The 17,887-nt window shown below is 43.0% G+C and overlaps 2 protein-coding genes across 6 annotated transcripts; both read right to left on the bottom strand.

Annotated features, from left to right (window-relative positions):
* Positions 1-203: 203 nt before the first annotated feature.
* On the bottom strand, positions 204-4,142 carry LOC4333044 (vacuolar cation/proton exchanger 2-like). 4 transcript variants are annotated; one of them, NM_001417814.1, is made up of 11 exons: positions 3,655-4,142; positions 3,376-3,446; positions 3,237-3,265; positions 2,950-3,146; positions 2,643-2,855; positions 2,035-2,163; positions 1,751-1,867; positions 1,610-1,663; positions 1,349-1,465; positions 1,142-1,235; positions 204-727 (listed from the first exon to the last, which is right to left on the bottom strand). In NM_001417814.1, exons 1-11 carry the CDS (start codon positions 3,931-3,933, stop codon positions 711-713), a joined length of 1,317 nt encoding a protein of 438 aa, NP_001404743.1. In that variant the 5' UTR covers positions 3,934-4,142; the 3' UTR covers positions 204-710. The 4 variants fall into 4 exon arrangements, with proteins under 4 accessions (NP_001404743.1, NP_001404742.1, XP_015627893.1 ...); NM_001417813.1 differs by having other exon boundaries at positions 204-724; XM_015772407.2 differs by having other exon boundaries at positions 259-727; positions 2,035-2,160.
* A 2,843-nt stretch (positions 4,143-6,985) lies between these two features.
* LOC4333043 (uncharacterized protein C630.12) lies at positions 6,986-13,996 on the bottom strand. 2 transcript variants are annotated; one of them, XM_015772603.3, is made up of 13 exons: positions 13,716-13,996; positions 13,208-13,246; positions 12,875-13,053; positions 10,701-10,836; positions 10,146-10,242; positions 9,477-9,536; positions 9,290-9,390; positions 9,072-9,106; positions 8,434-8,491; positions 8,287-8,361; positions 8,059-8,216; positions 7,703-7,963; positions 6,986-7,616 (listed from the first exon to the last, which is right to left on the bottom strand). In XM_015772603.3, exons 1-13 carry the CDS (start codon positions 13,860-13,862, stop codon positions 7,373-7,375), a joined length of 1,590 nt encoding a protein of 529 aa, XP_015628089.1. In that variant the 5' UTR covers positions 13,863-13,996; the 3' UTR covers positions 6,986-7,372. The 2 variants fall into 2 exon arrangements, with proteins under 2 accessions (XP_015628089.1, XP_015628090.1); XM_015772604.3 differs by having other exon boundaries at positions 12,968-13,053.
* Positions 13,997-17,887: the final 3,891 nt, after the last annotated feature.

Raw genomic sequence — 17,887 nt, 5'->3', positions numbered from 1 at the left:
ATGCCTAGATTCATTAACATCTATATGAATGTGAGCAATGCTAGAAAATCTTACATAAAGTCCTGTAATTTTCTTTTCTAGAGTTCTGCATTATCATTGAGTATTCACACTGAAAATCTTTTTGTATGATTCCAGTCTGAAATGAATTTTCACATCTCCAGTACATGGCATTGGTTAGTTTTGATTGAGCAGTCTCTAAAAGTCTAGAAACCTGTTCTCTTATAAGCAAGCAAGCATTCAAAAACGAGCAACCCATCCTAGACAAATAAATTATGTGCAGTGACAAATCATGTTGCACAACTGGCACCGTTTGGAAATGTGTATGGACTATGTAGTCCAGTTATCCAGTGTCCCTTGAACTGCAACGCTATAGCCAGTTCATTGGCATCAGTACAACAACATCATCAAAAATCGCGACAAGTGTTTCTTCAGCAAATACAGACTAGTGATCTTGGCACATTACACTATCCCATAATAAAGTTACAGGTTCTCAATCAAAGGGCGATGCCGTCGCTATCTTAAAAAAGCCGCATCAGGGCCCTTGCAACTCCAGGCCGGAAGTTGAAGCCTCCGTGTGAGATACTGCTGACAGGTATAGGCCGTCAAAAATCAGGACTCGGACAGATGATATGTTGCAAATACTGCTGTTTGCTAGTGCTGACATTCCAATATGCTCATCCCTTATCATTCCACAAATTGTTGCGGATCTTTCACTTGTTGTTACCTGCTTCAGGTCAAACAAGGTACTTGGTCATGAGATACAGCGGAGACTCAGTACATTATAGAGACGGGTCAACTTTAAATTTTCTTCTAACAATCAGTCGTGTTGGACCAACCACTTTGTTGAGTGATTTTATCGAGTTAAGTGTTATTGATAGAAGTGCAGGACATAAAAAAGTTGTGTCATGTATCAATAACCATCTGTCAGAGCTGATAGTAATTTAGCTAAATCTGTCCTTCATGTAAGGAAATCAGACTAATGGTAATTGGTCAATCAGCTGGATAGATTCCCAGAGCCCCAGAGGATAGAAGTAATTTAGGCAGATAGATAACTAATTTACCATTACACCTAAGAACCAGTAGAACTGGTGAAATAGTTTTGGGATAGTTGTCGAGGTTGAATGCCAAACAAAATACTTACTTGAATCGGGATCAACATGTACGAAGAAGCTCGCAGCAACTATGAGATAGCATAAGATAAGCATAAGGCCTTTAAAATAGTTCGATGTTCCTTCCTGGAAACATTTATTCAGAATTAGAATGTGCACTAGATCATAAAAGTAAGATCTCTTGTAATTGTATAAAGTATGAACAATACAGAGGATGCTAATAAGTTCTCTAAACACACCTGCAACATAAATGCCACCACCAGTACTGTTATAAAAAGAGTTGCTGTCTCGAACAGTTGAAAATTCAAGTCCATTTGTTGGCCCATTATCCAGCCAATTACCACACAGAATGGGATCTGCAAATCATGTAAAAAAGTGTGTTGGTTGGAACAGTTTCAACATTACTACAACAACTAGTTGTCATTAACATGGTCTTGTAACGGTACAGAGCTTGCAAAACCACAGCAGATTAGTTGCATGCTATTCATTTATGTTCTTACCACAAACATGGAGATCTGTGTTGACGATCCTATGGCAACTCCAAGTGTAATATCCTTTGGAATAGGGTGAGATTAAAAATAAGAAGATAGCACACGATTAACATATAAACCATATTGAAATAGTATCCTTTGGTTCCTTACAAGTTTGTCTTTCATGGCAAACATAATGGCACTTGCGTGCTCAGCAGCATTTCCCACGATTGGAAGCAGAATAACACTAATAAAGGCCACTGGCATGTTTAATGATTCAGAGGCCCCCTGTTATAACATATGAATGATGCAATGTTAAAGGGTAAAAAATACATTTCCTCGCTTAATATGGCATAGAAGCAGCAAATAATAAAGGTAAGTAACTAGCGAAATCCAGGTCTGATGGGAGCAACATATAACAGGCATGATGTAATCTTCAACGAACTCTTCAATACCTGTATGGCGTCTACCAGGTACCCAGAGAGAATCGAAATCCAAATAGTCAACACAAAAAGCCAACAGATAGCTTCACCCTGTGTTATCTCCTTTTCTTCCTCCTCATCCTCAGTTACTTCTTCTTCCTGCTACAGGATGTTGAAGTGTGCACAGTATAAGCATATATAACGACATGCAAGAAACAAATATCTCAAATTTTATTCTTTGTCTTGTCAGGTAGGTTTTACTTGCCCTAGGTGGATTCACAAAGTATGTAATTGGAAGTGCCCAAACTGTTGGGAAAATAATCTGGTAACATGACACTTATGGAATGTCAGAAAGGTGGCCAAAAGTCATGTTTTACTCTGTCAAAACTCATAGAAGGGCACAAGGAGTAACAGTGTAGAGCTAACAAATTGATAAAGAAAAAAAGGTTGCCATCTCATTACATGCATCATGTGCAGCTTGATTACTTGTATTACATGATACTGAGGAGAAATTGAGTATTACAATAGATAGTTTGAGGTGATCCCAAGCCCTTTTTACATAATTAACATTGTTATTTCTTTACGCATATATGGCTGTTCAGTTTTCAAAGTGTGCAGAAATTAGCGCTTCAGCTACTTACTTCACCAATTGGACTGTACAGACTTCGCTGGCTCTTTAGTTGAAAAAACAGATAGCTTGCATATGCCACAAGCATGATGCAGCTACTAAACCTTGAAAGGGAAACTTCGGATTTTCCATACTGCACTTCAGAATGTGTAAAGTGAAGTACTGCTGGAAACATTAGACCCAAGACAGCCATCAAAAGCAATCCTGAGTTTACAACGGCTGACGCCTGCATCCATAAATGTATGTCAAAACTGAGGCTACATATGAGAATTGTAAGGGAAATATAATAAGGAGAACTACTGTATTGTACATAAAGCTACCTTGTTGAAGACCTGGTCCCTGCTGGGATGGACAAGACCCCCAGCGAAGAAAGCACAACCGAGAACCAACAGCATGTTTGACAGTATAGAGCCTAGTAGCGATTGCTGGACGACACGGATCATCCCGTTTTTCAATGCGTACAACGAGATAATCATCTCAGTCGCATTGCCAAAGGTAGCATTCAACAGCCCCCCAACTGCAGTTCAGAAAAGTTTGAATCTTTACCATCCGACGAAGCCAAGATTTGAATGAAAAGATAGGACAGGTACAAAATGAAAGCACATACTTGTCGGACCCGTGTAGAGAGCAAGCTGCCTGCAAGAGAGGAAGTAGCCACAATGTCAGGAGAATTTTGACACAATAGTAAGTACAACTAACTGGGTAATTACAGATTTACAGTGAATTCAGTAATCAGTAGCACTTACTCGGTCGCATATCCCAATCTCTCAGCCAAGGGCGTGATGCCGATTAAGCTGAAAAGGAAAACCCATCCTTGCTGTGTCCACAGAGAAGGAAAGAAAGACGTATTCAAAAGTCAGTCGCTGTCACAACAAAACAAGGAAATGGAATGGAAAAGACATCTCCATATGGAAGGTTCTAACAAGGCATTTAACACAAACGAGTCAAATGTTTAAGCAAAACAATAATAAATGCTTAAGCGAGGGGGGGGGGGGGGGAGGAAATGGGTTGCAGCATAGTAGTACGTGGTTGGCGGAGAGGTAGTGGAGCATGACGGCGAGGGGGCCGAAGGGGAGGAGGACGTTGATCTTGGCCTGGAGGATGACGACGCGCACGCTGGTGAGCGCCCTCCGCCACTTGCTCCCCGTCGAGAGCGACTCCGCCACCGCGGCGAGCGACCCGATGTGCTCGAAGTCCAGCGCCTGCATCTTCCCGGCGGCCGTCATCGGCGACGGAGACGGCGAGCCCCCGCCCTCCTCCAGCTCCAGCTCCTCCATCCCCTCCGCCTTCTCCGCCCCCATCATCCGCGAACCCAACCCAATCCGACGACGGAATCCCGCGCGCGCCCCTCCTCCTCGGATCGATGGAGCCTGGAGGATCAGGGGCGCGACTCGAGGCTGGGATTCCTCCTCGGCTCCTCGACGAATCGGAGAATTGGTGCGTGGCGTCGCGGCCGGCGAGGGAGACGACGACGACGAACAAGAAGAAGAAGAAGAAGAAGAAAGCGCGCGGCGCGACGGAGGCAGGCAGGCACGACGGGACGAAGCTGCGAGGCGGCTTCCGCTTTCCGGTCCGTACGCCTGGATCCGGGCCCGGGCCCACACGTCAGCCCGATATCCCCGGGGGCGAGCGCTCTCGTGTCATACCCGCGGGGGGCGTAGCCCCCATGTGGGTCCCGATGGTAAGTGTGACGCGTGGGGAGGGGGGATAGTTGGGTACGAAGCGGGTGTGGAGAGTGGCCCGGTGAGAAAGGAAATTATGGGTGCGGCACTCTCTTCTCTTATTATTATTTTTTTTTAAAAAAAAGGGGTGGTGCACTTGGGTGGTGACTGGTGAGTGGGTGATGAACTGATGATTAACACTTTATTTTTTTTTTGAGAAGATGATGATTGTCACTTTGGCGGTGCTGGTGCTGCACTGAAGACCCATTAGGGCACCCACAATGGTTATCTATAGGCTCTCTATAAGATATCCATGTCAGCATATTTTCCTACTTAGAAGAGATTAAATGAAGAGAGAGAGCAAAGCTATCTACTAACCTGGAGATAGTCTATAGAGAAAAACGAGACAATGTATTAGAGAGCTATAGATACCCATGTAGACATACTATTGAGATGGTTTACTATTAATCTAGTCTATTGCTGAGATGTACATGTTTTATAGATAGCACATTACTTTACCATTGCGGGTGCTCTTAGGCCCACAACCATGTCTCAAAATAAGTTAATTTTGCACTAATCACTGCATCCGAGGAGTTTGTGAAAGTATGAAATATATGCACTGGGAATAGATAAAGACAATAATAATTGTATTGGGATTTGAGAAAGTGAGGGTATTATGATATTTTTGGTTCTGTATTGGTATGTGTCAAATAAGTAAAAAATAAATTTATTTTAGGACAGAGAGAGTATTACAGGCAGTAACTATAAACATCTTTCAAAGACCATTAAAAGAACACTCCGGGTGGACATATTTCACCAAAGGAATCTAACCAGTGAAGTGCTTTTCTCACTTTTTTTTATCATGTATTATACTGCGCAGCCGAAAATTGCGCAGCAGGCGCTAGCCTAAGATAGTACCATTAATAATAAATCAGACCTAGATAGATCTTGGTTGATTAGTTAAATTAAGCAGCTGATCAGTTTTAGAATGGATTATTAATCATAAGCAGGGTGGGCACATGGGGATGTCACACCCATGCACATGATGGACGATGCCCCGAGGAAAGGGAAGGAAAAATGAAATCTGTTTGATGGCGATCGACTAGCCGACTGACAAGAGTGACAGTGGTGATAGCCACAAGGACAGATCCAGGTACATCATCTGATCTGCTGGGGAGGGGGTTTGACTGAACAAAACAATGCACAAATGCCTAATGCATTGCATAATACAAGTACTAACGTTGTTGTGCCTATTAGTGGCTAAGCATAAGATTAGAAAGATGCTACGGAACGGTATCCCGTTTGAATGGGATGATACATCTGAGATAATATCATTCCGTTTAAACGGGGTATCAGTCAATACCTATTATGTATTGAACGATACGTCAGAGCTATCATCATGTTTAAACAGGATACTAACTCTAAGATTTATAAATTAAATAGAGCCAGACAGGTTACTAGCAAGTGCACCGCTCCTAATATTGATGGCTCGCATGCCCGTACCAGGCTCTACGGAGAACGAATCCACCTCCCACGTGATCATTCGCGAAACTGCATCACATCGAAAACAATGTTACTAGTACAAGAGATACTAACCTAAGCTTAAATTTGCATGATTGCATTGCATCCAGACATCCAGTACAGTTTAACGGTTGTTTTACGTACTTAGAGTGCGTTCGGTGTTCCTAGTTGAGAACTACAAGTAATGTACAGTGCACGTAAAACGGAACGACTCATTAGCGCATAATTAATTAAGTACTAATATGATTAATATGATTTTTAAAGCAACTTTCGTGTTATTTTTTTTAAAAAACGAACCGTTTAACAATTTAGGAAGCGTACGCACGAAAAACGAGAGAGGAGTTAGTAACATGAGGTAACGAACACAACCTTACACCCTCCGTCATTAAAAAAACAACTTCTAAAGATGAATTTAGTCCTCAGAAGTTGCTTTTTTACGAGACGGAGGAAGTACGTTGGTAGTGGTGCATGTGAATTTGCATTCTAATCGCAGAAAAAAAAATATTACTTCCTCCGTTTCATATTATAAGACTTTCTAGTATGACCCACATTTATATAGATGTTAATAAATCTAGACACATATATATGTATAGATTTATTAATATATATAAAAATGTGGACAATGCTAGAAAGTTTTATAATATAAAACAGAGGAAGTATATATAATTTATGCAATGGAAAACAAGCATAATTTAACTCTCATTAACCTTGAGGTCGATTCCATCTCTTTGCCTGATCTCAAATACTAGCTCGGTTTAGACTTCAACACGGAGCTAAGGAGATAAAAATATTTTTCAATTGCAGATATAACGCTGGCATGTTGTTTTGGCAGATCTGACATAAGTATATCATGAATTCTGAGTTAACCAAACAATACACTTAGAAAAAGAATTAGGCCAACAATTAGGATACATTCCAGAAAAATGGAAATTATTAGGCAAAAAATGGGTATCAGATCAAGGCTGCCTCAGATCAGTGAGCAAATACATATATAGGCATATATGTTAAACCATGCAACAAATATGCCTATATACAACTAATTCACAGAAGATCTAAACTAACAATGTACTCCTAGAGTAGTATACCATAAGCACAGCCAACTCTTTACCAAGAGCTGTTACTGGTTATACCTTTAAAGATACCTAGGTAAATATTTGGAGGAGAATTTGTCATGTAATTAATAATATCTGGTGGACTTTTAGAAGAACATAAAAAGATTGTTGGAATATACAGTACAATGCCCTCTCCTATATGCCGCATTACGTGTGTCAGGTCAGGTGGAGATACAACCAAAATCTGATACTTCTACTGAACCATCTGTGATCTTCAAGCAATATCTACTGGTATGAACATTGTACAAAAAAGTATAGCTCTAGGCCTAACAGACAAAAGAACGGGCCACTGAACGTTGATGCACAACACGATCACCCTGGTTGAACTGGTAAATCATTTTTCTGTGTCAACCAAAGCAATATCAAATTAATTATTCGACCTTGCATTTGCAAGTCCTCCTATAGTTGTATCCCTTAATTACTGATAGAACTAGGCTTTCGCACTCTATTCAACGGTCGATCCAATCCTTGAACAGAAGCATCATGTATAGAGGGACATTCAATGCGGCAATGACAACAATTGACTGAATGACACGAAACAGCCTCTGAAGCACCCTCCTTATTTTCAATTTGCTTGAGCGAGGCACCTTTCCTCCATCTTCTGATATCATTTCTGAGCTCATCTCAACAAGAACCGATGAATCAGGCTCCGGTTGATTCTTTCTGGCTGTTGGCCTTGCAACAACATTTCCCCTGTTACCAAAAATAGAAAATATTTCAGTAAATACCATTAAGTTTCAATATCTGGTAGCTACAATCATCGTCCAAAAAGCACATACCGTCCTGTAGTTCTTGAGTCTGAGCTAGTGCTGGGGGTTCTTGCCACGGCCTTTTTAACCAGGTGCATGGATCCCTCTGCATCCCAGACCATTTCATATTCACCATCTTCCTCGTCATCTTTTTCTTTCGTTCTTGAAAACAATTCAGCAGCCACTGACCGCATGAAGCTTACAAATGAGTTCACGTACGGAAGAGATCTGAGACCATTTGTTGGCCACAAGATAAGCAGAAGAAGCGTCACCACAAACTGGAAGATATACCTATATAAACAGAAGATAGAACATATTATAAACAGTTTTAACTGTAAACTGATCACTTTAAACAACAAGCTGGAGGTGCATATTACAAGTATTACCATATATAGATATGAGTTTGTTTAGGCAGAAAACAAAGATTCGTCAGAACCTCATGTTCTATATCAGTAGAATTTGCTGGCAGCTTGGGCCCAGCAGATAGAAGCATAAAAGATGGATAGAGATTCCCCTGTTGCCAACTTATTGTACCAAGGGTATGCTGCAGCATTAATCATTTCATGAGATGCAAACTTGAAACATATGGCAGCATAAAGCTTAAATTTTCTAACCTCCGTTACTGGTCCAAAAGGAGTGGGATGAACTACTGTACACTGGTCATGATCATGGCCTGAGAGAACAAGAACCTGTAGAGGGATTAGCCATAGTTAAAAGTTCAAAAGATGATTTAAAGCACTGGAAAAAGCAAAAAAGCTTACAGGCTTCAACAAGTGTAGCAAGAGGTCAGAAGTCTCTTTGCTCAGATAATTCTGGTAGCTGCATACAGAACATTTCTTTTGTCAATCCTTTGGCTGTGCCATATGGTGATATGGAAACATTTGGAATGATACATCTCAATTAGTTTACAGGTACAAACATATAGTATGGAACAAAATATTGATTACATTAGAGGATTCAAGCCCACGACTTGAGGACTAGAGCCCAATAAGCCAGCTTATGCATTTTTGGGGATTATGATTCAACACTAGAACTTGTTGTGGCTTAAAAGCTTTATAAAGTATAAAAGCCAAAAGGCATAAGGCAACAATCCTAAGCCAAAACAGACGTGCACTAGGGCAAGTACACAATTCGAACTTGTATCTGTGATTGGTATAAAACTTAAGCCACTCAACCTATTTCTGAACCAGCAGCCCAACCAAAAGACCACTGGTTGGACCAGAGAAACATAAACTAAGAGACTGGCCTGGCCTGCAACAGGTCCGGTTTCAACAAATGTACCTAATACAGCAATACTTATACCGAAGAATTTGATTTAACCAGTTGTATGTTATTGTTCGTTGCATGCAATGTTGGTCCAGAAAAGGAAAGAAGAACAATAGTTTGAGTTAGGACATACGTTATCCCTTGATCCATGGCTGCATTAGATACCCTCTGTAACAGAATAAAATAAATCAGCAAATTGCGTATTTGATTGATTGAGTTCCTTAAGAGGGATTAGGTCAAAGAATTACAGCAGTCTGCAGGAATTCACCAAGGCCGGTTAAATGAACTAAAGGAGAATAGGAAAATTTCTAGGAATTCTTCCTTTTTCAAATAACAAACAACAGAGCATACCTGATTGATAACAGGTGAAGAACGATGTGGACCGCAAGGAGAATTGTCAGGTCGGTAGAGTGGAATATGTGTTAGTAGAACCTTTGGGTTTGTTTTGTTACCTTAAAAGATAAGACCTAGTCAAGACTCTGATAGTATTATAAGATTGCATAGTCATCAGTAGTTCTGTACAATCACAATGCCATACCAGGTGACAATGCTTTGATGAACTCCCAAGAGGAGGATCTTTCTTTGCTTTCTTTAGCTCCTGCAGCATATATTAGCAATTCTTTAGCTACAGAAAGAATCATCATCAAAGGAATACTGCAAGCAACATGAAATCATTATTCTTTTTTTTTCTTGAATGCACAGGAGAGCTGCGCATCATTATATTAAGACAAACAAGAAGAGTCTAAGAAGACTCAAATACATAAGGACTTGCAAAAGAAATAGAAAGGATCAAAGGACTGCAACCAACGACCTAAACAAACAACATCTACAGCCAAATGCTACTAAGGCCTTTTGGCCCTCTAATGTCCTCAAACATGGTCTCATCTCTAGTGCACCACAAACATGGCATCATACCTAATGTCCTGCATGATGACATTGAAATTAGGTGAGGCTCCCTCAAAGACACATCCTTTCCTATGCTTCCATAACCACCAAGCCACCAAAACAACTAAGGAATTGAAACATTTGCGATGTTTCTTGTCAACTTGAAATCATTATTCATGAAAACTAATTTAGATCCTAGAATATGAATGCATTATAAGGTGAAACTTCCTCTAAAGTGTAGCCCGTCGCAGTCTTCTGAAAAGAAAAAGGGGAACTCGATAGCAGATAGCACATAGTCAAATATGGAGGCATGGTAACCTACCATCAAGAGTTTGGGCATCAACAACAACAAAATCCACCTTCCCAGCCAAAAATTGGTAATTTCTTGATCCAAATTCTTTTTCATACCGAGAAATCACCTACAAGAAAGAATAAATAAGATTATAGGGATATTATAGGTTGTAGTATGTTAACATTTTGTTTTCGCATCCTTAAATACTACTATCCCTGTCCCAAAATATAAGCATTTTTAGGGTTGGACACGAGTATTAAGAAAGTAGATACAATTAAATGGGGGGTAAGTTGTGATTGCTTGAGAAGTGGAGGTAGGTGGGGAAATTGAATGGTGGAGGATTGTAATTGGTTAGGAAGAGAATTTTAGTGGAGAAGTTGTTATATTTTTGGACAAATCTTGAATGCTAGAAATTGTCATATTTTGGGACCGAGGGAGTGCAGTGTAACTTGAATTTAGGTGGAAACCATTGTGAAGTTATTTTGTTGATGTCAATGTAATTCAGTTATGGTCTGTAAACTCACATGTCAAAATAGTCTGGAAATATGAAAAATAAAAGCCATGAAAATGAAAGGGGGAAATCACCTCAGGATGAATTTTGTGAAATGCTGAGTAGCCAATATCATGATTTCCTGAAAGGTAGTAGATTGGGATGTTTGGATTTGTTATATGTTCATTCATGCTGAATATATGCTTAAAGCGAGACAACGATTCATGCCACCTGAAAGGTTTTAACACAAATTACAAAAGAATATCCATTGAAGTGCATAACAGTTTGATAATTTTGTGACGGAATATCACTGAAAAAGGTTACTAATAAAGAGAGATCACAAACTAAGAAAAAACATAGATCAAGTATTAACTATCAACTAGGTCATTAATAATAACTCTAGGGGAAACAACATACCAACATTAATTATTCCAGGTGTTCTAAACAATAGCAATAACAAAGGAAAAGGGAGAACACCATAAAAATTGAACAGGTGCAACAAGGAGTGAAAGTATTGTTTGTTCATGGGTGAGAAGCTGTAATGACTAATGAGGAGAGCTAAGGAGGAAAATGCAGTCACTATTGGAACCAGTGTAACCAGTCTATCAGTAGCTCTAGAAATTAGAAGGGACCCTGTCGCGAAGATGGATCATTTTACTACGTCCAGGTTCATTTCTTAGGTAAAAAAAGAAAACCTCTACTGGCGGGGGGATGACCGTCCCCACAGCTTTTCATTAAGAAGAAGAAGCCTCAACCAAACTGGCTGAGAAAAGCCATGAACCTTGGCCCCCCACACGCATACTTACCCCCTACGGGTCAGTCCTTAACCCGTGCTTTGAGGCCTCTGCTCCCTACACTAGGGCCCTTCCTCCGTAGGTAGATTCTTAACATGTGTTTTTATGAGGGGTCAGCACATGACTTTTTTCAACTAGGCCTAAAATTCGCTCCCAAGAGGACTGGGGAGTCAAACCCAGGACATAGAGGTGCAACTTGAGCACTGTAACCGCTAGGCTATAGGCCCTTTCACTTCTAGGTACACTGAGAAACTTCATGATATATCACTAATTATTTTCATTACTATTATATATTTCCTAACATTTGAGAAGGTTATTACATAAATATTTTCTATACCAATGAACTTTGTTTAACTTAAAAATGTCAGCTGTAAACTTTTATTGGATTGTGAAATAGGAGAGACAGTTTTTTTTTTAATTTCAAAAAGAAAAACACCGGAACTGGCCGTAATGTTTTCTGGAAGACTTGGGTCGATGACAATTGACAACATAGTGGTAATTGCTCCATAATACAATATGTAGTCTTAAAATATTTGATACGTGAATCCCCAGTGAGAACACATCTTGATTGTCTTATTTGTCAGTCTGTTTAAAACGTAAGGATGAAATATACGATTTTATGTAGGAACATGTAAAGTGCTAGCTTGTATCATATAAGACATATATGTGATTTTACAACAAAATATCATAATTAATTAGGCACCCATCGGTTGCCTATATTGGCTAATAAGCCAAAACGGCTTATTAGAAAATAAAAATTAATTTATAGGTAAAACTTTTATAGATTTGTTCGTAACAACTTACTCCCTCCATTCCATAATGATCAGCGCATAACGAAAGTGGAGATATTCCAATTTGATCAGCGTATTAACGCTGGTAGCATGTGCATGTTGGATGGATTAACTAGTTATCACGGAGATCGAGTAGGCCATGCGATTTTCGAGCTGCATGCAGCACGGAACATCCCTTGCCTGTGCAATCATGCAGCGGCAGTAACGTTGTTTCGTTTCTCCAAGCCGATTAATTACAAGGATTAAATAGAAAACGGGTAGAGGGTCTCTCCTTGGTCTTGATGCCACAATGAAATATGCTGATCATTATGGAATGGAGGGAGTAAAAGCCAACTTTTAAAAAATTACGTTAAAAATATTTTAAATTAATTTCAAAATCCAGTTCGAAAATTCGAATTTTGGCTTATTGTTTGGCTTTTTAGGCCAAACGATGAGGCTCTTACTTTTTTTAAAAAAAGAAAAGAAACAGCATCTATCAAATGTGTCCTTACAAATAATATGCTGTAAAATTGATTTTAGTTATGAGTTATCACATATCTAGTTATGTCACGCTATATAGCCCTATCACTTCCAAGACACATGAACAAGATAGAAAATCAGTTCTAACCAACACACCGCAATGTAATTAGGAGGAGATATAGAATCTACTAAAAGGTGAAAATAGAATTCAGTCCCGTGCCTTACTCTTCATTGGACATATATGGGCCCCCATCAAAGTGATCACCAAGAAATAATAGCATGTCTGGCTTGAATGGAAGTACAACAGACTGAAAGGACCTTCTCATGTTCAAATCCGTGTAGAACTCAGCAGCTTGCAGCGCAATTGAGCTCGGTGGAAGGCCAAGGGAGGTGCTGTCCATAAGCTGCAGAGGATTCAGGAGAGAGTAACATATGTATTAAGCTATTTTTTGTATGTTCCAATGTAACATAACGGGTGTTTTCAAAAGTCGTGCAGCTCTCCTGTGTGCTCTCTAAAGAATGGCACAATCTCATGAAATAATGCAGGGAAAAACTAACCTGTGGATCGGCAACAACAGCAATCTTCACATGATTATTCTGTCCAAGGAAGAGATAAATGAGATGTATGATTGTTAAGACAAGATAGTGCAACAAAAGAACCATGCAAGCTTGGTTGCCTAGCGAAAGATATATCCACCTCGTCCCTTGTTATTTCAATCACTTAAGTTTAAGGAATTATTTGCTGCCTCTTTCAAATGCTATTGAAACATAAGAGGGTGTTACCAAGTGCAAAGTGTATATCATGGGGTGCTCAATTGTGCGTGATTTGCAGTTGTAGCTGCCCCCAAAATCATGCAGAGTAATGCCTAAGTAATTCACCGCTAACGCGCCAAGTTTACACATGAGTACATGACAGATAACAAAAGGGAGGTCGAATTAGCCTCATTCCGAATCAGAACAGAATGGTCGACACCAACAACTAAACTACTAGTAGCAAACTAGAACCCTCAAAATGGGCGCCCAGAACCGGGACACCAAAAAGCTAACGGCGGCGTTGCGTACTGACCGGAGACAAGGACGAGGGCGGCGATGAGGAGGAGGAGGGCCAGGAGCAGGAGAGGCGGGCGGCCCAGTAGGCGCCCATCTCGCCGTAGAGCAGCGCGGCCGCCCAGGCCGCGCACAGCAGCAGCGTCAGCCGCGTCACGCTCTGCATCTCCCCCCCACACACACACACTCACTCCGCCGATGTGGCTGGCTGGCCGGCCGAACTGCTCGCGGCGGCGGCGGCGGCGGCGGCCGGCGAGATCTGCCAACGAAACCCCCGGTCCGGTCGGTTCGTTCGGGCTCGACTCGAACTCGTGCTCGCGTGTCGGGTTTGGGTCGAGTTCGAGTGAGACGAGTCGACTCGACGCAAAGTCATCGCTCTCACGTGGGGTGCGAGAAAATGGACATTTAGTCACGTTCAAAATACGGTTTCGCTATAATATCATCTCGAAAACACGTTTCGCTAAAATGACAATATGAAGCGTGTGCTCACCGCCACTTTGCCATTTTGGCCCTTTTGTGTATTTTCGAAATCATTTTCACTCCTCCACCGGGTGATAAGACAAAATTGCCCTTCATGTCCTACGCCGCCGCCGTTGAGGGAGAGGAGCTCGTCCTCGCCGGTCATCTCCATGTCCACCACGAGCAGCTCACTGTCTTCCTCCTCGTCCTCCTCCATGGATGGCGTCTGGAGCAGCGCTATATGGGAGAGCCCAGACGGTGAGGTGGCTGGCGAGTCCTCCGACATCTTCCCCTCCCTCGACCTCGCCACCTCCGCCGACTACCTCACCGCAGTCAACGACGACATCCCTGAGGTCGCTTCGCCGCGGTCGACGATGGCGGCTACGATTTCGAAGCGGCCCCATGGCCTCGCCGGCGACGGAGGCGAAGGGGCAGCCCCATGGCCTCGCCAGTGACGGAGGCGAAGGGGGATGCGATGGAGAGGCAACAGCAGCTGCTGGCGAGCCTCGCCGGCGAAGGAGGCGGAGAGGGACGCGGTGGAGAGGCAGCAACAGCTACTAGCGAGCTAGAGCACAAGCCTCCGCCGCCACGAGGCCTCCTCGGCGACCTCGCCTCCGCCTCCGCGGTGCCGTCTGGCGGCGGCAGGCAGGGGCAGCCTCCACCCGCCCGACCTCGAGGACGCCGCCGCCTCCGCTTCGTCTACAAGCGCCGCCGAGTCCTCCACCTCGACGACCTCGCCTCCGCCTCGTCAAGCATCCCGGCCATCGACATCGGTGCACTGGTGGGGGTGGGGGTTCGGCATCCCGGCCGTCGTCATGGCCGTCACCATCGTCAGCTTCTTCGTCGGCGGACAAGGCGTCGTCGGCGGCGGTGTGGAGGCCGTGTGTCTCCCTTCGCTGCGGCGTTGCCATGCCCGCGTCGCCATCGTCGCCGCCGCCGCCATGTGTTCGCTCGCCACCTCCTCTATTTCAGCCACGCGGACCACCTCGCCGCACTCGTCGTCTTCCTCCCATGAACTGGATCGATCCTCTTTCAGCCGGCGAGCAAGAGCAATTTGATCCCATCAAGCTACATTCCAGCGAAAATGAAATTGAAAATGCACAAAATGGCCAAAATGGCAAAGTGGCGGTGAGTGCATGCTTCATATAGGCATTTTAGTGAAACGCGTTTTTGGGATGGCATTCGAGCGAAACCGCTTTTTGAAAGTGGCTAAATGTCCTTTTTCTCCGTGGGGGGCTTGCCGATCAGATTCATTTGCACCGGCGTATACTAATTTTTTTATTATTATTATTACAGTACTAGGCGTATACTGATTTTTTTTACTACAGGATACTTGTTAGGTGTGGTTTTAACCCTAGGACACTGACTAAACTTACTTTTGGGGAAAACACTCCATAAACGTGGTAATTTACCAGTGGACACCGCGCGGAGAAAAAAATCGCGTGAAGTATCAAAAATGCCCTTGGGCCCATATGTCAGCTCTATCTCCTATCTCTCTTCGCATCTCTCTCTATATTCTCTCTAAGAGGCGCACTCGCACGGGGCGGCACCGGTCACGGCGGAGATGGCGAGGACGGCGACCGGCGGAGTGGAGCGGGGCGACGGTGGTGGTGGATGAGCGCGCGGCCGAGCGGAGTGGCAGCGGCGGCGAGTGAGCGCGTGGCAAGAGCCGCGGTAGCGGGCGGCTGTCGAGAGCGGCACGCACCCCATGGCTCCCACCTCGCCAGCTGCCGCGTCCGGGCATGGCTTCGTCCTCCCCCTCCTTCGTGGCCGCCCCTACACCCGTGTCCACCTCGCTGTCGACCGCCGACTGCCCTCCGCGCGGAGCAACCGGCGGCGGCATCCACCCTCGCCGTGGCATCCGCCCTCGCCGCGCCACCCGCCGTCCTCACCACCGCCAACCCACTCAATACCGCCACCGAGATCGCCAAGCAGGTCGCCGACGCCCGTCCCGTCCTCGCCTGCCGCGCGCTCGCTCGCCACTGCTGCCACTCTGCTCGGCCGATGATGCCGCTCCGCCGGCCGTGCGCTCGTCCACCGCCGCTGCTGCCCCGCTTCACTCCGCTGGCCGCCGTCCTCGCCATCTCCGCCGCGACCGATGCCTCCCCGTGTGAGCACGCCTCTGAGAGAGAATATAGAGAGAGATGAGAAGAGATAGGAGATAGAGCTGATATGTGTGCCCAAGGGCATTTTTGATATTTCATGTGATTTCTCTCTCCTCTCTAACCGGAAAGTATTATTTTAATCGGCGCGGTGTCCACTAGCAAATTACCATGTTTATGGAGTGTTTTTCCCTAAAAGTGAGTTTGGGCATTGTCCTAGGGCTAAAACCACACATAACAAATGTCCTGTAGGAAAATTTCCCTTTTCTTAATTAATAAACCTTTCATCCGATAATACTCCCTCCATCCCACAAAGCATGATGATTTAAGGTTTCAGAAGCAAATTAGCTTAAAGAAAAAAATTACCAAGTTGCCCTTACTTATTAATAACCAGATGTCATTTCATTGAGTGTAGGGCATTCAACAGGAATATTTATATATCTCTGCACATTGAAGCTATGGCCACAAAAGATACACGTGGCAAAGTAATCATTAGCACATTCAAAAATTCAAAACAGATAGCCATTAAATTGCTCAAACGACATGTTTTGTGGGACACTGGTAGACCCTTTAAACGTCAGGTTTTGTGGGACGGAGGTAGCACTTTTCTTAAAAAAATACTTCAATGTTTATTTTAAAACTAAATCATTTTACCATGACACTACATATTTTAGTAAGAAGCATTTAACTGTCAACTAGTTACTTCATTCATCCAAAAGTCTATAACATATTTTTTTTACTAATAATTATTTTTTGAGTAAATTACACATTTCACCATATATGTTTACCTAAGTTACAATTTGGACTACCCTTTAATAAATATTTTCACTTTACACCATTCTTTCTTCAATTTTGTTTCACCTTGCACCCTTCTTCCTCATCTAACTCAGCGAGCTAAGCAGCACACCCGAGCCCAGGATTATGTCTTTAACTATATCTATCTCACTCTATTTCTTTGAAGTTTTCATGCTCCCAATGTGTTCGATAAAAAGTGGTGGTGATTCATAGCATGTGTCATGTTCGAACTCATGGGGAGTCATTCGACATGATGCGTAGTCTGACTTGCTCAACAATGAAAACATGGTGAGACCACCGGCACGAGTTGACCCCATTGATTCTTGGATAAGGAGATGAGATACAGCTAGATCGAGGAAAAGAATCTTGGAGAAGTACAGGAGGCTGGGAGAGAGGACCTAGAGGAGAAGATGGGTCCGAGATGCAATAAAAGGGAAGAAATAGTGGTTTAAAGTGAAAACATTGACAAACTGGTGATTTAAAATGAAATTGTACAATTCACTCTTAATTTATTTTACTCAATCTGTATGCAATGAGTAATTAATTCTTGGATGCATCCAGTCCCATGAGAGCAGGTTTAATAGATCCTAATCAGCCGGCGCTAGCACGCTACGCGTCAGCCAAATCTGACGTGGAGGAGTGAGAAGGGAAGAAAAAGGATGGAGCGGGCGTTCCATCTATCGCCCGGCTGAAGCGCAACACATGAGAAAAAGCTGCTTTCTTCCAACCAGATGCGAGGAGATGAGGTGTACATGCGAATATTAAATATCTAAATCTTCAATAGAGGTAAACAAACAGCTAACCTAACAGCCAGCCTATTATATTAGTGATGGCT

Source organism: Oryza sativa, chromosome 3 (genome assembly GCF_034140825.1).
Source record: "Oryza sativa Japonica Group chromosome 3, ASM3414082v1".
Classification (NCBI taxonomy): Eukaryota; Viridiplantae; Streptophyta; class Magnoliopsida; order Poales; family Poaceae; genus Oryza; species Oryza sativa.
Note: the sequence above shows the minus strand (reverse complement) of the source record. Positions and strands in the feature narration are given on the sequence as shown.

Excerpts from the sequence above, each read along its gene's own strand:
- LOC4333044 (NM_001417814.1), bottom strand. The coding sequence starts at position 3,933 with ATGATGGGGGCGGAGAAGGCGGAGGGGATGGAGGAGCTGGAGCTGGAG. Across the intron at positions 2,164-2,642 it reads TGTACAGTCCAATTGGTGAA|CAGGAAGAAGAAGTAACTGA; the intron begins GTAAGTAGCTGA and ends AACATCCTGTAG. Across the intron at positions 1,664-1,750 it reads TTGCCATGAAAGACAAACTT|GATATTACACTTGGAGTTGC; the intron begins GTAAGGAACCAA and ends CCTATTCCAAAG.
- LOC4333043 (XM_015772603.3), bottom strand. The coding sequence starts at position 13,862 with ATGCAGAGCGTGACGCGGCTGACGCTGCTGCTGTGCGCGGCCTGGGCG. Across the intron at positions 10,837-12,874 it reads CCATATATGTCCAATGAAGA|GTGGCATGAATCGTTGTCTC; the intron begins GTAAGGCACGGG and ends AAAACCTTTCAG. Across the intron at positions 8,217-8,286 it reads CTTTTGGACCAGTAACGGAG|CATACCCTTGGTACAATAAG; the intron begins GTTAGAAAATTT and ends TTAATGCTGCAG.